The 17,995-nt window shown below is 45.1% G+C and overlaps 5 protein-coding genes across 5 annotated transcripts; 4 read left to right on the top strand and 1 right to left on the bottom strand.

Moving 5' to 3' along the window:
- Positions 1-3,827: 3,827 nt before the first annotated feature.
- On the top strand, positions 3,828-6,829 carry LOC121601861 (zinc finger protein 239-like). The gene is made up of 3 exons (XM_041930665.1): positions 3,828-4,158; positions 4,224-6,241; positions 6,308-6,829. Exons 1-2 carry the CDS (start codon positions 4,054-4,056, stop codon positions 5,367-5,369), a joined length of 1,251 nt encoding a protein of 416 aa, XP_041786599.1. The 5' UTR covers positions 3,828-4,053; the 3' UTR covers positions 5,370-6,241; positions 6,308-6,829.
- Positions 6,830-6,963: 134 nt separating this feature from the next.
- On the top strand, positions 6,964-8,590 carry LOC121601853 (zinc finger protein 771-like). Its single transcript, XM_041930658.1, has 2 exons — positions 6,964-7,208; positions 7,271-8,590. Exons 1-2 carry the CDS (start codon positions 7,086-7,088, stop codon positions 8,471-8,473), a joined length of 1,326 nt encoding a protein of 441 aa, XP_041786592.1. The 5' UTR covers positions 6,964-7,085; the 3' UTR covers positions 8,474-8,590.
- A 2,608-nt stretch (positions 8,591-11,198) lies between these two features.
- LOC121601843 (putative ammonium transporter 2) lies at positions 11,199-14,438 on the top strand. Its single transcript, XM_041930646.1, has 4 exons — positions 11,199-11,851; positions 12,935-13,330; positions 13,392-13,624; positions 13,689-14,438. Exons 1-4 carry the CDS (start codon positions 11,388-11,390, stop codon positions 14,366-14,368), a joined length of 1,773 nt encoding a protein of 590 aa, XP_041786580.1. The 5' UTR covers positions 11,199-11,387; the 3' UTR covers positions 14,369-14,438.
- Positions 14,439-14,813: 375 nt separating this feature from the next.
- On the top strand, positions 14,814-15,746 carry LOC121601886 (TP53-regulated inhibitor of apoptosis 1-like). The gene is made up of 2 exons (XM_041930697.1): positions 14,814-15,112; positions 15,248-15,746. The coding sequence occupies exons 1-2, from the start codon at positions 14,966-14,968 to the stop codon at positions 15,344-15,346; spliced, it is 246 nt and encodes an 81-aa protein (XP_041786631.1). The 5' UTR covers positions 14,814-14,965; the 3' UTR covers positions 15,347-15,746.
- A 46-nt stretch (positions 15,747-15,792) lies between these two features.
- LOC121601876 (complement component 1 Q subcomponent-binding protein, mitochondrial) lies at positions 15,793-17,345 on the bottom strand. The gene is made up of 5 exons (XM_041930688.1): positions 16,974-17,345; positions 16,707-16,857; positions 16,459-16,649; positions 16,292-16,380; positions 15,793-16,218 (listed from the first exon to the last, which is right to left on the bottom strand). Exons 1-5 carry the CDS (start codon positions 17,200-17,202, stop codon positions 16,066-16,068), a joined length of 813 nt encoding a protein of 270 aa, XP_041786622.1. The 5' UTR covers positions 17,203-17,345; the 3' UTR covers positions 15,793-16,065.
- Positions 17,346-17,995: the final 650 nt, after the last annotated feature.

Here is a 17,995-nt window from a genome sequence, read left to right as displayed (position 1 = left end):
GCGGCTGCTCGTTGAATGACGTATTAATGAAAGGCCCGGTCATCCAAGATAGTTTGCTGAACCTTTTGCTAAGATTTCGATTGCATCCGATCGCTATAGCAGCCGATATAGAGAAAATGTACCTCCAAATAAAAGTCCATCCAGACCACACCCCGTTACAACGAATACTTTGGAGGAGCGATCAATCTCAGCCGGTAGAAACCTATGAGTTGCAGCGAGTAACCTTTGGTTTGTCCCCGTCTTCCTTTTTAGCGACTCGTGTTTTAAAACAACTTGCTATTGATGAAGGCGATAATTTTCCGGTCGCAAAAAAGGCACTCTTAAATGATTTCTACGTAGATGATTATATAGGAGGCACCGATACAGAAGACGAAGCCTTGCAGTTGTATGAGCAACTCGTGAAGCTACTTGCGAAAGGAGGTTTCCGTTTACAAAAATGGAGTACGAATTCAAAAATGTTGTTAACGAAAATCAACCCTGGTGATCGCGCTTCGAAAACTGCTGTTAATTTTATATCTGATGATCCAGTAAAAACTCTCGGAGTCGTTTGGCTACCAGCATCTGATCATCTTTATGTTCAAGCCAACACCATTGAGTACGCGGAGCCTTTAACGAAGAGAAGAATTTACTCCATGATCGCCAGGTTGTTTGACCCGCTTGGTTTGATAGCTCCAATTATTTCTTGGGCAAAAATAAGGATGCAGAAGCTGTGGATTGCGTGTCACGACTGGGATGACCCATTATCGTCAGAGCTTGCAGAAGAATGGAAAGGATTTCATGCTAATCTACCCTTGCTATCCGACATCAAGATTCCGAGATACGTCCGTTTGCCAAAATCGACATCGATGCAGCTTCATTGTTTTGCCGATGCATCCGAAGCGGCATATGGAGCAGTCATGTATTTAAGATCAACGGATGGTGATGGGCAAATAAAGGTCGAAATACTTGCTGCAAAATCTAGACCAGCTCCGTTAAAGAGAATCAGCTTGGCCCGATTGGAGCTTTGTGCGGCAGTGGTGGCGATAAATTTGTGGAATCATGTAAGCAAATCAATGGGCATGCAAGAAATCGAAACATTTATGTGGAGTGATTCTAGAGTGGTTTTGCATTGGCTCAAATCTCCTTCGTATACATGGGTCACTTTTGTAGCAAATCGTGTATCGTTGATACAGGACATCGGAAAGTGCTGCAAATGGATGCACATTAGAGGTACAGAAAATCCGGCTGATATAGTTTCAAGAGGAGCTCTACCCCAGCAGCTATTATCGTCCGATTTGTGGTTCCATGGCCCTAGTTGGTTGTCATCGCCACAAGAAGAGTGGAAGGAAAGTAAGATGATAGAAGTTCCACCTGAGGAAATGATGGAGCGCAAGAAGCAGAACATAGCAGCAATTTCGATTGATTCGGTGCATTGGGTGAAACGTTTTTCTTGCTATTGGAAGGCGCTAAGATTCACGGCATACTGTTTGCGATGGAAAGGGTACAGGCGCCAACAGAATCCCTCCAGAGAAGCATTTATTACCACCATAGATCTGGAGAACGCAAAAATAACGTTCGTCAAAATGCTTCAAAACGTCTACTTTCCGAACGATATGCGAGAATTATCATCCGGAAAACCTGTACGTGCAACTTCTCGTTTGAAATCTCTGCATCCTTTTATCGATGCAGATGGATTACTCCGTGTTGGTGGCCGTCTACAGCAAACTGGGATCGAGTACTCTGGAAAACACCCTTTACTACTACCAGGAAGTAGTCATTTTGCCAAATTAATAGCAGTCGAATATCACCGCCGATTGCTTCACGCAGGTCCTCGCGCCACGTTGGCTGAAATGCGAAAGGAATATTGGGTGATCGACGGCCGACGAATTGCTAATTCGGTTTGCAAGAGCTGCGTAACGTGCTTTAGAGCGGATCCTAAAACAGTATCTCAACCTATGGGGCAACTTCCTGAATCTCGTGCTACGCCTACGCGCCCTTTCTCGGTTGTAGGAGTTGACTATTGCGGGCCATTCTATCTCAAGCCCCCTCATCGTAGGGCTGCTGCAACAAAGGCATACGCGGCTGTATTTGTCTGCTTTGCAGTCAAAGCAGTGCATTTGGAGTTAGTGGAGGATTTGTCTACGGCGGCATTCCTTGCAGCATTCCGTCGTTTCGTTTCGCGTAGAGGATTTCCTACTAAGGTTTACTCAGACAATGGGCTAAACTTTCGAGGAGCAAACACTGAGCTAATGGAGTTGCATCGTCTTCTCAACGATTCGCATCATAAGGAGGCTGTACTGGCGGAATGTGCTAGAAACAAGGTAGAATGGCACTTCATACCCCCGCGTGCGCCTAATTTTGGTGGACTATGGGAGGCAGCAGTCAAGTCGGCGAAACGTACCTTGCGAAAGCTTTTTCGCCTACAACGTCTATCGTTTGGGGAGATGTCCACAGTGCTGGTGCAAATAGAGGCACAAATGAACAGCCGCCCTTTAACTCCCTTATCTGAAGATCCTAGTGAAGTAGATGCCCTAACACCGGGGCATTTTCTCATCGGGACGGCTTTGATGGCGCTGCCTGATAACAACGTTGTGGACGTCCCTGAGAACCGCGTGCGCCGATTTCAATTGCTTCAACAGCTAGTGCAGCGGCACTGGAAGAGATGGAGGACCGAGTATATGTGTGAACTACACAACAATAATCAACGGATTCTTGTTCCTCAGCGTGTGGCTGTCGGCCAAATGGTGATCTTGAAGGAGGATAACGTTGCTCCCTGCGAGTGGCCACTAGCCAGAATCCACGAAGTTCATCCTGGTTCCGATGGTATCGTTCGCGTGGTAACTCTTCGCACACAACAAGGGTTTCTGAAACGTCCAGTGTCGCGCGTATGTTTGTTGCCATTTGAAAAGGAAGAGCAGTACTAGTAGATGTAAATTTAGGAAATTTAGGTGGCCGTAATGTTTGCTATGAGACGTTTGGTTTTGTGAATTGGGACATGACAGACGTTTATGACGTTAGGATGACAGGTTTTGTTTTGACAGAAGGGGTTTTGGGCACATGTCCAGATAGGGAAACAGAGGAAGAATTAAGAAACACAACGTAGGATCTGAATAAAGGAATTCCAAACTAAACAGCACCTATTGAACCTACTTGTTCTTTTCGGCCCAAATGACACCGGGTTGCTTGCTGATGGCTCCGACCCGATGGGTTCGGGTCGACCTGTCCTTGACTGCTCCTTATGAAGATAGTTAAATCACTAGCAACCAGAACAACAAGTTTAATTGACAACTAAGGCCCATGTCTGTCTTTCTTCAGATTTAATCTGACGTGCTGTAAACATTTTACATGAAACTGGACAGATAACGTCGGATGTGTGACTTTGTCGTACGAGGGAATACAAAAAAAGATTTGATCGGTCAATGTAATTATGTAGGATTTGTAGGAACAATCTCAAGTTTTTGTGTATTTTTTCTAATAAAGCTATAAAACTCATCCAAATAATCACATCATCCAATTTCTATCGAAATAGCTAAATAGGGCAATTTCAGTCCATCGAAAATCGATTGACAGCACATCCGATAAAATGGCATACAATGGAGCACTGCCACTACCTTAAGTGACCGTGTGGAGCCCCGAGAAAAGAAACTCGCAACCGCTCAGAAGAAAATGTGCATCTCAATTCTTCGTTGGCTTACAATCCCTAGTACAATTTTCAGATCGAAATTTCAGAAAGGCCTACATTCGTGTGACCGCTATGATTAGGTTTCAGAATAGCAACTCTCCCCTCCCCCCCTCTCCCTCCGCTCAACACTTCATACATTTAACTGATTTTCAAATTTCACAACCTACCAAAAACTACCGAATACTACCGATAAAATTTTGGTGCTCCTACCGAAAACCGCCAACATAATCTGGTCTCACTGACCGCCGGGCTTGGACTCAATGACAGCTAGTTGTTTATAGCTCCCAGCGCCAGGACGATATTTGTTTTCCACCAAGTGTTTGGAAATGATCTGCCTCAACACAGTATTTCCTGCCAAAGCGTTCACATAATTGTACATATTGCACAGCAAAATGCAAACCTGCGTATCGTGTAGTGTGAAAAACAATGGCATGATTGCTATTTATCAGCATCCAAATGGGTTGGATGAGATGTTTCACTCAATTACCGACATAAAGGTACGGGGTGAGGTGAACCATTTGCACAAGTTGTACATCGCTCAACCGCATTGTTATTATTCCAGGTACAACCGGAAGAACATCTGTGTGTGCCGTGCTATGATGATTTGAAGGCAGCATATCGCTTCAAACAGAGATGCATTCAGAACACTGCACTACGGTTATCGTCTCGGGCTAAACAGACGGCACATGCTCCTCCAGACCAGAGCGTCATTAGTAGTTGTACGGATGTTTACACTACGTATGATAAATCTGTACCGGAATCGACCATAAATCAAAATACAGAAGACAACAGCAGCAATGGCAGGGCGAACTCGTCTAATCTTGCACCGGAAATGTCAGATCCTTCGCCGCTTCCCAAGATAGAATTATGCATAGAAAATGAAACGATACAGCAGGATGATGTTGAAATTAGCGAAGAACTCATTGACCCGCTACAAGACGAGGAAGATCAACCGTTAGCACATTATATAGTCGGGGTAATAGAAACCGCAACTAATGACAATGCATCAAAAGACAAAGTGGGTACCGTTACCGCTAAAGAACAAATCGGCGACCAAATCATAACAGCAGCCACCCAAGAGAGGGGTCAATCCTCTTCCCTTCTGCCGAAACTGCATAGCCTGATGTGTGAGTACTGTTTCAAAGAGTTTACCCTACTGGCCGACAAGATCGAACATACCGAGTCGCACAAATCGGAAGCGAAACCATTCAAATGTGTGCACGAAGGTTGTGGCAGATCTTTTAAAGACCGCGTAGGTTTGCGATCGCACGTGCGCATCCATTCCGCCGTAAAGCGGTTCGGCTGTCGGTACTGCTCGAGGCGATTCCACACGCTGGGCAATCAGATGGCGCATGAGCGAACACACAGTGGGGAAAAGCCGTTCATCTGCCCAAAGTGTGGCAAAGGCTTCGCGGAGGGAGGCAATCTCAAGAATCACATTCGCTTCCACACTGGCGAACGGCCGTACGCTTGCAATCTGTGCGGCAAATCCTACAGAACGCACTACTCTCGCACGGTTCATATGCGCTCCCACACCAACGAACGACCGTACTTGTGCGGTGACTGCGGGAAAGGGTTCTATTCGAGCGGCAAGCTGACCATCCACCGCCGGACGCACACTGGCGAACGGCCCTACGAATGTACGAGCTGTACGGCAAGGTTTTCCGAAACGTCCTCGCTTAAGCGACACATGGTTAAAAAACACTAGAATAAGTGGACATATATTTAACTGTGTAGGGTAGTTTGCCAATTGTTGCACACTTAACGGAACAGCCAACATATTTCATAAGTTTGAGAGGGATACAATCACAATATTCATGTTATGTGTGTCTAGTTTACATCATTATTGTTTAAAAAACAGCATACATATTTTTTTCTATTGTTCAGGAGGAACGACTTTGTCGTATCGCTTAAAAGTATCAATGTATGTTGTATTTTAAGCAGAAAATGATAATGTCAAGAAATACTGATTTTTAAACCTATTCAAAAATCCAATTCCAAAATGTTGTACATTTACAAAAACTCAAAGTTCTATTATTTCACACTTTTAAATGCACTGAAACCGACGAAAAAGAAATCTATTCTAGATGTTTTTCTATTGAACGAAACGCTGTTACATTAACACGTTTGTGCTTGATACAAGCTGAAATTCCGCCAAATAAGTAGCAACTTGCGGCACTTGCTGCCAGATGCCAATGGTAAACAAAAGACTCAAAATGAAGGCACGATGAAAAAACAAGGCATTGGACTGTGCAATAAAATAGGATCGAAGCGCTCTCTTTGTTATAATTATTGAACAGTGGAATAACATAAGTTTTTTTTTTCTTACAAAAAGTCCACATTTTTGCTGTCATAGGAAAAAAAAAAGTTCATCATCATAGTAGCGATAGGATTAAGTTTCACTCTTTATTCAACATAGGACCCGATCAGGTGAAAAGCATCCAAATTTCAAGTGAAAATAATTCTAAAAAAATTGAATAATTATAAGTTTATTACAATCAAACTAAATCATGAATCAACAGTCTATATTGATTAACTCAGAACAAAAATCGTACGAAATGTTTGCTGAACCAGTGCACTGTAAGGAAAGACAAATTAAATACAAACAAATAGTGCATTTCATTTTTTCCTTCCTTCATCTACAAGTCCCACTCGTGATTGGAAATGAAACATTCATCATCACTTGGCAAGATCAGCGGAACATAATCGATCGGCGAAACTGGTTTTTGTCGCGTCCTCCCAATTCTACACCGACAAGTATCGAATGTCCAATGGGAGGAGACCAGACTGCTATGATAAACTATCAATCTCTGTTAGCGCAAATATTGCACGAGCTGCGCGCGAACGATGCAGCATTCGAGTCAAACCTGCCGCCTGGTCAAAATATGAATGCTAGACAGTGCAAACCTTTTTGCTTCCACTACGAGAAGAAAACCGATACAGAGGATTTACCATACTATCAAAACCGAGATCGTCTGCGAGCACCGAACGGAGAAAGGGTGGTGAAACATGTGCACTATTATGTAGAGTCTGCCGTTAAAAGCGTGGGCACCAATACGTCTACCACGGATCAGCCAATGGAAACAGAAGAAATCACCGATATCGAAGATTTGGGGCTGTAGTTTGCAAGAATCATTTTTAAAATAAAATCCCGTCGGTTCAAACTGATTGTCATATTGGAACAAACATCATTTGCACCAACTGTCAAACTAAAGCCAAGCGTGGGAAACAAAATAACACACACATACTGTCATGAGCCAACCTTTCCCATCTGTCGATTGTTCTGACTTCTACCAGTTTGTTTACGTTGTTTGTTTGTTGTGAAAAGAACCAACTTTTTATTGCAACTTTTTATCTTAAATTTTACTCAGCATGAAACTGCCGCAGTTTGTAAAAGTGCATTGAAATCCGCCAGCAAAACAATATGAATTCCATCATGAGTCGGGGTCGGTGTGTCGCTTGCCATATCGAGGAACCGGGCATGATAGCGATCTACCAGCATCCCCGAGGCGTCGATCGGCTTTGGACATACGTGACCGGAATCATCGTAAGACAGCGTCACCGTCATATTTCTAAAGCAAATAAGGATTAAAGAAAGGCTTCTTTCAGGTAAAATCCAAAGACGAGCTTTGCATACCTTGCTACGACGAGCTGCGGATAGCACACCGGTTTAAAGAGAAGTGCATCCACAACAACATCAACCGTCTGGGCCTGGGGCTACCGCGAATATCCGCATCCCACACGATGCAGCAGACCACTCCGATCAGTGATGATTCGATTAGTGCTCCTCTTATGACGCCAGAACCGGCGGTGGCTGGGCGAATGGGCGAAAGCAGTCACGTTGCCGCCGAAGAGCGTCTGCAAATAGCGCCCGGAAATGACGTGTCCAGCACCGGACGGCTAGATATTGTGATCAAATCGGAAAGCCTTCCAGAAGAACAGGAAGAACCGTTACAGGAGGCGGTAGCGGAAGAACAGCCCGATGATTCCGTTTCACTACTAAACGACAGTACAGCTGCCAGAACGGACTGCAGCGGCCAAGAAGCATCGCCAGCACTGGAGGTGGTTAAGATGGAGCTGGAGCTTTCGCTTGACGATATAGGACTGCGGGCCGAATCACTCTCAGTGGACAGTTTCAACGATGAAACGGAAGAAGGGAAAGATGACGTTAACAGTAAGACGGAGCACGTTGACTCTCCAGCCGAATCCGGATCAGTACTGAAGTGCGTTCAGTGCGGACAGCTGTTCCATACCCGGGCGGCACTCAAACAGCACCAGCAGCTCGAACACAAGAAGCTGCGCCGGGACAACACGAATGCCGTCAAATTTCGGCGCGTTCTTTCGGGCAAGATCAATGCTCTCATGTGCCGGTACTGCTATCGCGAATTTAACGAACCGGAAGCGAAGGCCTTGCACGAGAAAACGCACCTCACCGATCCGAAACCATTCCAGTGTTCCTATGACGATTGCAATCGACTGTTCCAGAACCGGTCCGCCCTGAACCGGCACTTTTACACTCACGTCATCCCGAAGCGATTCAAGTGCAGCGTGTGCCCGAAACGGTTCCACCAGCAAAGTTCGATGGTGGTGCACGAACGGTTGCACCGCGGCGACAAGCCCCACATTTGTCCGCAGTGCGGCAAGGGCTTTACGCACGTTTCCAACGTGAAGCGTCACATCCGGTTTCACAACGGCGAAAAACCGTACCAGTGTGGCAAGTGTCCGGCACGGTTCACTACCAGCACCGATCTACGGCGGCACATGAACAGCAGGCGGTGCATGATGATGTGGGCGCTCAAGGCGGCCAAGTAGATGTTGTGGGACTGAGGCAAGGCTTACAGTGTGCATGGGCGGGGGATTGGTTTATAAGGCAGATGATGATTTTATATTTGCTACGAGGGAAACATTATGCATTAAAAAAGTAGTGGTTCGCATCCAGTTGGTTTAGTTTTTTTTAATTTGTGCATCCGAAATTGTTTTTCTACTATAATGCTGCTAATTATACTGCTTATTTTTTTATTATATAGAGTTTCCTGCTTCCTTAGTAATTATTAATATAATGTTGTTAAGCCCATAAAGGCAGTCAATTTAATGAGACAAAATATAATTTAATATATAAAAAAAATAATAATATGTACCTTTTAGACGAAACAACGCAATGTTAGATGTACGCTCTGTATCCAAATAATTAATCAGTGCTAATCATAATTTCTTCTCTCTCCTACGGAATTTATCTCAGTTATAGATAAAATGATAAGGAAAACGATTGTTGTTGCTGTTGACAGTGGTTTTAGCAATTCTTCTTATTTGATGCAACAACCGTACTTGATAAAGATCCGCCAAAGTCACTTATGAACTTCGGCTGTCGGCGATTGTTATTGGTTTTAGGTATTTTGTCACAAATTAACTTGTAACGAAAGAATACTTTTCAAGTTATTTATTAGGTACAAGTATATGGGGAACGGTCCCATGATACAGTCGTCAACTCGCACAGCTTAACAGTATGCCCGTCGTGAGTTTATGTCTAGAATGGACCGTTCCTCCGTAGCAAGGACTTACTATATCCGGCTGCATGGTACTGAATAAGCCCCGAAAGTCTGTGCAAGGTCATGTCTACGATATGACGCGTTACACCAAGTAGAAGTATACACAGAAGCTATTATATTCTCTGTAAAACCTACTCACGCTTACTATCCTACTGATGAGGGATCTTTATTCATTATTCGTCAATTGAATAAATGCGCAATATGCAAATTTGAATTGGCAATAGAAGAAGGGCATCAATTATAAATCTTGTCATCTTGAGTTACAGGGTTTTCCAGGAGTTCGCATCGTTGTGGTACACTTCAGTGACTTTTTCTTAAGGGGAAAAGAACTTTATGCCATGGGAATTGGACTCTATAGTACCCTTGTTGGAGAAATCCAATAGGAATTTCCAAAAAAGATAGTCCAATTCCTAAGTGCAAGTAAATATAAAGTTCACTTCTAATAAGATAGAGTCAAGGAAGTATCCCACAACTATGAGAACCCCTGGAAAACCCTGTATATCACTCACTTACTTATCAGCTCTTCGTCCTTTGTGGCTTAAGTTACTGCACGACAGTGAGGTCAAATTACAGGCCTTCTACTTTCTTTCTACGTTTCAAGGTCAAACCCCATTCTAAGCATCTTTCTCTCGAACACGGCAAAAAGGGGTTTCGGAAAATTGGGCTCAATATAGATACCCATGTCCATGTAGAAAAGCTATAAGCAAATATAATAGGAAACATTGCTTATTAAATAATACAACCAGAGCTTTAGAGAGTATTACCGTCCCAGACATTATTCATGATAGTGAATCAGATATGGATGTAGGATTAACATATCTTTAAGATGTTCGTTTACGTTACTTATTTCTGGATTGGCGATATAAAAAATACACAAAACAGCGAATGTAGCCAGTAGGTTCAAAGTTTCTATAAAAAAAACTTTTCCAAATTATTTCCGAACACGACCACACATGAATAACATCCAGATTGGATAAATCTGATTGAAAAAGTAGGTGATAAGAAGAAAAACAATTTCCACACCGGAAATTGAATGCGTGTCAATGTTTCCTTACATCTGTCAAAAAATAATCACCTCATAGCCAACCGAAACCAACAACCGTAACGAAGTAATGAGCAATTCCATGAGATTGAGTCAGAAGCACACAAGGGAGACAACACCAAAAAGCATCATCAGAGCGATCGAGACGGAATCAAAATTGATAATTAAGGTAGCAACATAGTAAATCGAGTAATCAAATAAGCAAACAGAAACGATCGCATACCGACACGGATGAGATTGGGATATCAATTGCTCCAAGCATACCTATATTCCCACCACACAAAACTTCGTCTGAGTGCGTCCAATGGAATGTGTTTAGAAAAGCCACGGCCACGGCCACCAGGGTGTCCCGCGGTCACGCTACTTTGATCTTCCTTGCTCAAAAAGATCACCCGGCGATAGGTGTCCACAAAAGCGCACGCCACCGCACTTACCGCCACCCATTTATAGCAAGGTGCCGGTCGTAGGACGGTTACGGTTTTCCGCCGCCCCTGAATGCGGAACGACAAGATACGGAGTGAGAGATGGGAAGGAGGAGGGGGAGGGTTTGTTCCACCCTGCCATCCAACTCACCACACAAACTAGCGAGAAAATCTGCTACCGGACGCGGCCTGATGTTGCCGACGATTGTTTTGCACGGCTCGCAGCACGCGATCGGCTCCGGTGCCCCGCGTGAAAAGCGGGAAAACGTTGCATGACCAGGCCGTGGACAGAATTAGCTGCCCCGTGGGCTAATGGCTTAATGACATCTAATTTTTTAATGAATTCTGTACAAAAAAAGCCCTTTCTACGTACCGGGAGCACGCCAGAGATTGGGCACGTCCATACACTGGGGCCACATTGGTCAGGTTAAATACAGGGAGACGGATATTGTTTTCGAATTTTGCGACAAACTGACTGACCCGAACCGCCACCGAATCGCCAATTGATGAATCAGTCGTCAGCGAGCGCTGGTCGGATTTACATGCTCGTGGAAAACAAGGAACTGGGAAAGCCTTTCCACGAGAATTTCAGAACACGGTTTCGTATCACGTGTTTTCGTGCGTGACTTTTACATATGTGGCCTACGCCCAAAGTGCAGTGCGTTTGTGATGCAATAGAACAGTGGGTCTAATAAGTTGGTTTGATTAGCACTGCAATGGCCAACAGCACAACGATGGGGTCGTCGGGAGCGGCATCAACCACACCGAGCCCCGGTGCATTCCAATCGTTGGCGCGCAACAACAGCTACGTCATACCGGGACTGTACGATCTGAACGTGGAGGACACAAATTGGGTCCTGACGTCGTCGTTCATCATCTTCACCATGCAGACCGGGTTCGGGATGCTCGAGTCCGGTTGCGTATCGGTGAAGAACGAGGTCAACATCATGATGAAGAACATCATCGACATTGTGCTGGGCGGATTCACGTACTGGCTGTTCGGGTACGCGATGGCGTTCGGGCGAGGCGAGCTGAACAATCCATTCGTGGCACTCGGAGACTTTCTCATCGATCCGGGCGTAAGCGATCCACTGTTCGGGCCGATCTTTGCCGCGTTCCTGTTCCAGCTGTCGTTCTCGACGACGGCGACCACGATCGTTAGCGGCGCTATGGCGGAAAGGTTAGTCCTGAATGGTCTAGGCGACCGTGTGCTCCGGGAGCAGTGAATAGAGGGCAGTGATATGATCATGGATTGGACTATTTTGTGATTTAAGTGTTATACAATTTAAACCATGACAAACATGTCAAGTTTAAGGTAATCGCGCAATGCCATTTACTATTCATGATTTGTCCACCGGTGGTAGTTTAAATAGAGTAATGTTTGTTTCTTTTTTTAAGAAGCATCTCAACTTGCATGCATAATCGATGGAGAAATCCTGAACCCTTTTGTGAGTTAACCTTCAGTTCCGTCTCATCATGCAATACAACAACAGTGTCCGATGGTGTACTACATTGGTGGCCATAGTTAACTTTCAGGGTCAAAAGTTTAACCAGCGATGTCCAACTTCAACCTATTCGTCTCTTCCTCTTTCTCTGGCTCTCTCTCTCCTCCGTCAAAACAACTAGTTATGGGGACAACGCAGGACTTTTAATCATGCAACCACCGACGACCACGTTAGCGCATACGCGGTGAAAGTATCAATTTTAAATGACACCGATTTTGAAAACAACCTTTGCCGGGTGTGCTGGTTTATGTGTTTGTCTCAATGTTGCCGTACTGATTAAAGCGAGTGAGCTCTAAACACGCCAATTAGTCACACGGACCGGCTGAGGACCGGGTGCATGGCTTCTGACCGTGGCAGTGAATATGAATACACATTCTCATCGGGAGATTAGAAAACAGGAAAGCTACACTTCGTTTAAAACACATTAACAAAGCAAGACACATTCGTACCGTAATGTTGCATTAGTTGGTTAAAAAAGGCTTTATTTAGGTCGTTTTTAAAGTAGTTAAAAAGGATATACATAGAATGAACGGATTTGAAAAAAGGGAATTTCCCATATCTCAATAATAAGAAATGAAACACTCAGGACACAGACGAAAATTCTTTTTGGATAAATCATACTGTAAATGGCTAAATAAAGTCAAACACAAGGTCAAACACAACTCTTTTGCATGATGTCCACAAAGTATTACAAATCCAAAATGAAATATATAAAGAAAGCAAAAAAAAATCTAACTCACCTTCCGCTTACCCAACAGATGCAACTTCAAAGCCTACTGCATCTTCTCGTTCTTCAACACGATCGTCTACTGCATACCGGCCGGTTGGGTGTGGGGCGAGCATGGCTTCCTCAAGAACCTCGGCGTGGTCGATATAGCGGGCAGCGGTCCAGTTCATCTCATCGGTGGTGCTTCGGCTTTCGCATCGGCCGCCATTCTCGGACCAAGGTTGGGCCGCTACGCCAAGGGTACGGATCCGTTGCCGCTCGGCAATCCGGTCAACGCGTGCATGGGCCTGTTTGTGCTGTGGTGGGGCTGGCTAGCATTCAATTCCGGTAGCACGTACGGGGTTAGTGGTGCCAAATGGGCGTATGCAGCACGGGCCGCCGTCATGACGATGATGGGCTCGTTTGGCGGAGGAAGTTTCAGCATCATGTAAGTATCCTTTCGTCTTCCGGTCGTGTCTTGCTTGTTTATTCGAAGGTACCCTTTGCAGATATTCGATGATAAACAACGACGGCCGCATGGATGTGGTGGATCTGATAAACGGCATACTGGCGTCGCTTGTGTCGGTAACGGCCGGTTGCTATCTTTATCACGCCTGGGAAGCTATCCTGATCGGTGCGATCGGTTCTGCACTGTGCTGCTTCGGAATGCCTCTGTTCGATCGGATGGGCGTGGATGATCCGGTCGGTGCTAGTTCCGTGCATGGAATCGCAGGCATTTGGGGTAAGTTACGAATCTACGCGTTCTGTTCTCTGAAACCTCTTGTAAGCGTTGCTTCTTCCGGTAGGTGTGCTAGCCGTCGGATTCTTTGCCGACAATCCACTACGCATGGATACGACGAGCGGACGATCGGGACTCTTCAAGGGGGGCGGTTGGTACATGCTAGGCGTTCAATCACTTTCCGCTCTGTGTTTGGCGTGTTGGGGCGTATGCACCACGTTTGTGCTGCTGTGGCTGATCAACAAGGTCGTCCCCATCCGGATGGACCCGAACGAGGAGTTGCTCGGGGCGGATCTAATGGAGCACCGGATTCGACACACGCAGATCGGTATCTCACGAGCACTGTCTGCGCTGGCCCCAATTCAGCTCGACCTGGACGATGTGATCGATGCACCGCCGATCGGTCGCAATCCCGGGCATGAACGATGTGTGGACGAAATTGAAGCCGCCAGTCAGAAGCTGCACCAGTGGCGTCAGGCGATGGATAAGTTTGCCGATCGGCCAGCGAGGGAAAAGACCGAACCGGCAAGTGGTGCGTCGCGACGACGCTCCAAGAGCTTTTTGAGCAAGTCGCACAGGAACGGGAAGGATAATGCTGCGTTCGATCGTGGTGCAATTACCACGGTCAAGATGAGCGGCCGGGAAGGAAAGGAGACACACCAACTTTCCGTGATTGGTAGCGAGCAAAGCTACCAGGTTGGCAGTACCGACCGGAACGCCGATCGCAACTTTGCGTGGATTGATTGAGTGGCAAATCACAGATCAATCCGTTACCATCCCATCGAGTGCAGGCTTTGTTGTTCAATAAAAAAGTGTTATCGAAGGTTTTGTTTCGATTTTGTTTTTAATTTTTTTTTCGACTGGATAGGAAAGCGTATTTCTTACAGCAGTGTAGTAGCTTGTAAGTAAACAAACCGCGTTTGCCATTTCCACTGAAACATGGATTTTCATCGAGTTCATGTAGTTCTATTCATGCACATCTTTCTGCCGGGTGAATAATCTTCATAATAAACACAATTTGAAGCAATATCGATTTCAATTAATTACATTCCTTCTCAAAATTAAATCACACCACGCGGTTTAGTACGCACAACACCGAAACCAAGCGAAGACAATCCAAACACTTGTAAGCAAACATACAAGTACTCCATCCGGCCGCATAAACGGAGCACATTGCGACGACAGATTGCGAAACAACATCAACACAACACAACGTTACCGCGAACCAGGCCCAGGAACGGTGCAATTGCGAAGGCGGGCACTTGTGAAGAAAAAAAGAAAAGTAAAGTGGCTCACAGAATAGTTTTTCCTTCATCAGCTGCTAAACCAAACACCAGAGACATCATGAACAGCATCGGGGAAAACTGTACGCAGCTGAAGAAGGATTACGACAACTGCTTCAACAACTGGTTCTCCGATCGATTTCTCAAAGGCGATACGGACGATTCGCTGTGTGCTCCACTGTTCAAAGTTTATCAGCAGTGCGTAAAGGTGCGTTCCCTTCTGCTGTGCCGATAGCATGTTGATAAAACGACACATTTCGTCATCTTTCGGCACGAGGTACCACCGCCTTTGCAGACGTACACACTAACACGCACACCGCCTTGAACTCTGCCCCTTTTGCAGGAAGCCATGAAGCAGCACCAAATTGAATTTAAGGAAATCGAAAACGATTATCTCGGCACAAAGGACGAGGAGCAGAAGCCACCACCAAAGGGCAGTTGAAGCGGAGCTGCGTCCATTCCTGTTTTCCCTGCTGGACGGCTCGAGAATCAATCACTGCCGCTGGTGTGCTGTCAACCTGAGTGGTTGCTAGTCAAATAAGCAAGCGAAAAGTTCAATATTAGTTAATTACGGTTTTAAATCCCTGGTAGCGGTGCTACAGGCGATGATCCCCAAAGTGAATGTTGTGATCAAATCGTTTGGCTGACCGCGCGGCTGGCGATTGATGTGTTTCGTTTTCTTGACATCCCTCATTCCTTGAATTGTATTAGCTTAGTAGGAATGAAATCAATCGATAGCTCTAGCGCCATACAGCCATAGCTATTCCATCAATCATAACTAGTTGCACGCCTGTTAAGCATACAAAAGTGGGTTTTGTTAAAAATAAAATACTTACAACATACGAACTGGCGCTCGATTCTTTCCATTTACACAAAATGTCACTGAAATAGAGTTTTAACTATTTTATTGTACGATGAAATGCTATGAAACTATGACACTGAGTATGGTTCACTGTCTTCTTCTTTCGCCTGACGATAACAAATGCAGCAATGGTTCCTAGGACGCTTTCCATTCCCATCTTCCTCTGCTTAAGGGACATACAGTGGATGCTCATATTCTACAGCGGAGACGGAGTATGGTGTTTGTTCCTGTGTGTAAACTCATCAATATGATAAAGGTGATGATGATCGGTTTGCCCAGCGATTCACAAGTGGACAAAATTACTTCTTCTCAACGGTGAACTTAGAGATAGCTTCCAGCAGTTCGACGTACTTGGCGTGTTCGTACGCACTGGCAAAATCGGACATTTTCTCCGCGAACTCGTTGCTGACACCCTTCTCCTCGAGGAAATTCATCAACAGATCATACAGGTACTGTGGAAGATGTATAAAGCATTACTTTCCGTGCCCTTTTTGACTATTTTGGGTTCCAAAACCGTTTACTAACCCCATCAAGAACGTCGCCAGCGACTGCGTAAACTTTGTCGCTCCATTCTCCCTGGTAGATGGTAACTTCGTCAATGCTGAACACATCATCTGCGAGTTAAAGAAATGTAAAACAAAAACCATTCAATAACATCCAATTTAAGCTTCAATCGAACGCAAAACACTTACTGTACTCTCCTTCCTGCGCTTCGCCGGGCAGATAGGAGCAGGTGAATGACAGCGTCGTTCCACCGCGCACAATGTCAACCTCGAACTGGGGACGACTCTTCATAGCAGAAAACTCCGGCTTGTTTTCCGTGGCTTCGGCCTCTTCGCCCTCCATGTCTACCGTGTGGTTAACGTTGAACGAAATCGTGATCCTTAAAAACATATAAATTAATAATGATTTTCATTTTTCCCCTTGGTACCCCACTCACTTTTCACGTTCGGACGATTTCGTCAGCTCCACATCGGCCTTGTTGCACGTGATGGCGAATCCGTTCAGGGACGTCGGAATGGTTGCGCTGGGGCTGGCCTTCTTCTCTGCCACGATTTCCTCCGCCAGAAACTCGACTAGCTCACGCTCGCCTGCCAAAACGACAATGTTGCAGCCATTACCAGAAATGTTCAATGATTACATAAGCCGACATGCCGGCTCAGATTGATGAGAAAGTTGCCGCCCTTATTTTAAAGTAAATTCTTACCTTTGGTATGGATTTGTCGGCTAGCGATAGAGAAGCCGGCAGCGGGATTAGCGCTTATGCCCGAAGACAACGCCGACAGCGGTTTGATATTGCATGTTGCAATTCCGCTGCTGGGTTGTGCAATGATACCGGCGTTCCACTGGGAGGATGGTGCCACGGTCGTGGTAGACTTACCGCTGGTGAAACTTTTACCAACAGCCCAACGCAGGAAACGAACGTTGCGAATCATGATAAGTGTGTATTTGGTGCGTTTAGCAAACGATTATCACGATTTTTTTTAGCAAATTTGCGCCCTATTTACAGAACCGCAGCACGCTCACGCCGTTTTTGTTTACCACGAGGTAGCTGTCAGGTGCACGTTGTTTGAAGGGGTTGGTGTGAAAGAACACAAAATCACGGGTTGGACCATATGTTGCGCATAGCATTCGAACTATAATCATTTGACAGCCATCGTACAACGGAAAGAACAATTCAAATGATCCGTTTTTTCTAAACTAGTATATCTCAAGTAGTAGAAACAACTTTTCCTCTTCTCACCTTTCAAGACTCCGCATAACACAAAACCTGTAAGAAACAAGCCATTGAAATAGTAAGGATTTTTGCTGGTTTATTATGTTTACTTGAATAATTTCCAATGTATTGTTGGTTTTATTTTTGCATTCTTCTCGCATTACGCTTTTTTACGAATACAGTCACCTTCTCTGCTCGGAATAGATTTTAATTTTAATTCCCTCTGTTTCCAGCCCTCGCTAATTATAATAATAACCCATTTTGTTTTCCTTTCTTCGCTTACTTTTTATCATTTTTCGGATTGATTCAGTTGTTGAGACAGCATTAGCCAACAACCATTGATTGTGTCGCTTTCCTAGTACCCTTCTTCTTCCAATACCTCATACTTTCTATCATAAACATTCACACAAACACACACACATACACTCTCACACACATGGACACCAGCCCTGCGTACATAAACGGTTGCCCTCATACTCATCCTTTCTTCTCAAAATCTCGCGCGCCTTACC

This window comes from Anopheles merus, chromosome 2R, assembly GCF_017562075.2.
Source record: "Anopheles merus strain MAF chromosome 2R, AmerM5.1, whole genome shotgun sequence".
In the NCBI taxonomy this organism is placed as follows: Eukaryota; Metazoa; Arthropoda; class Insecta; order Diptera; family Culicidae; genus Anopheles; species Anopheles merus.
The sequence above is the reverse complement of the archived record's forward strand: the minus strand, read 5'-3'. Positions and strand labels throughout refer to the sequence as shown.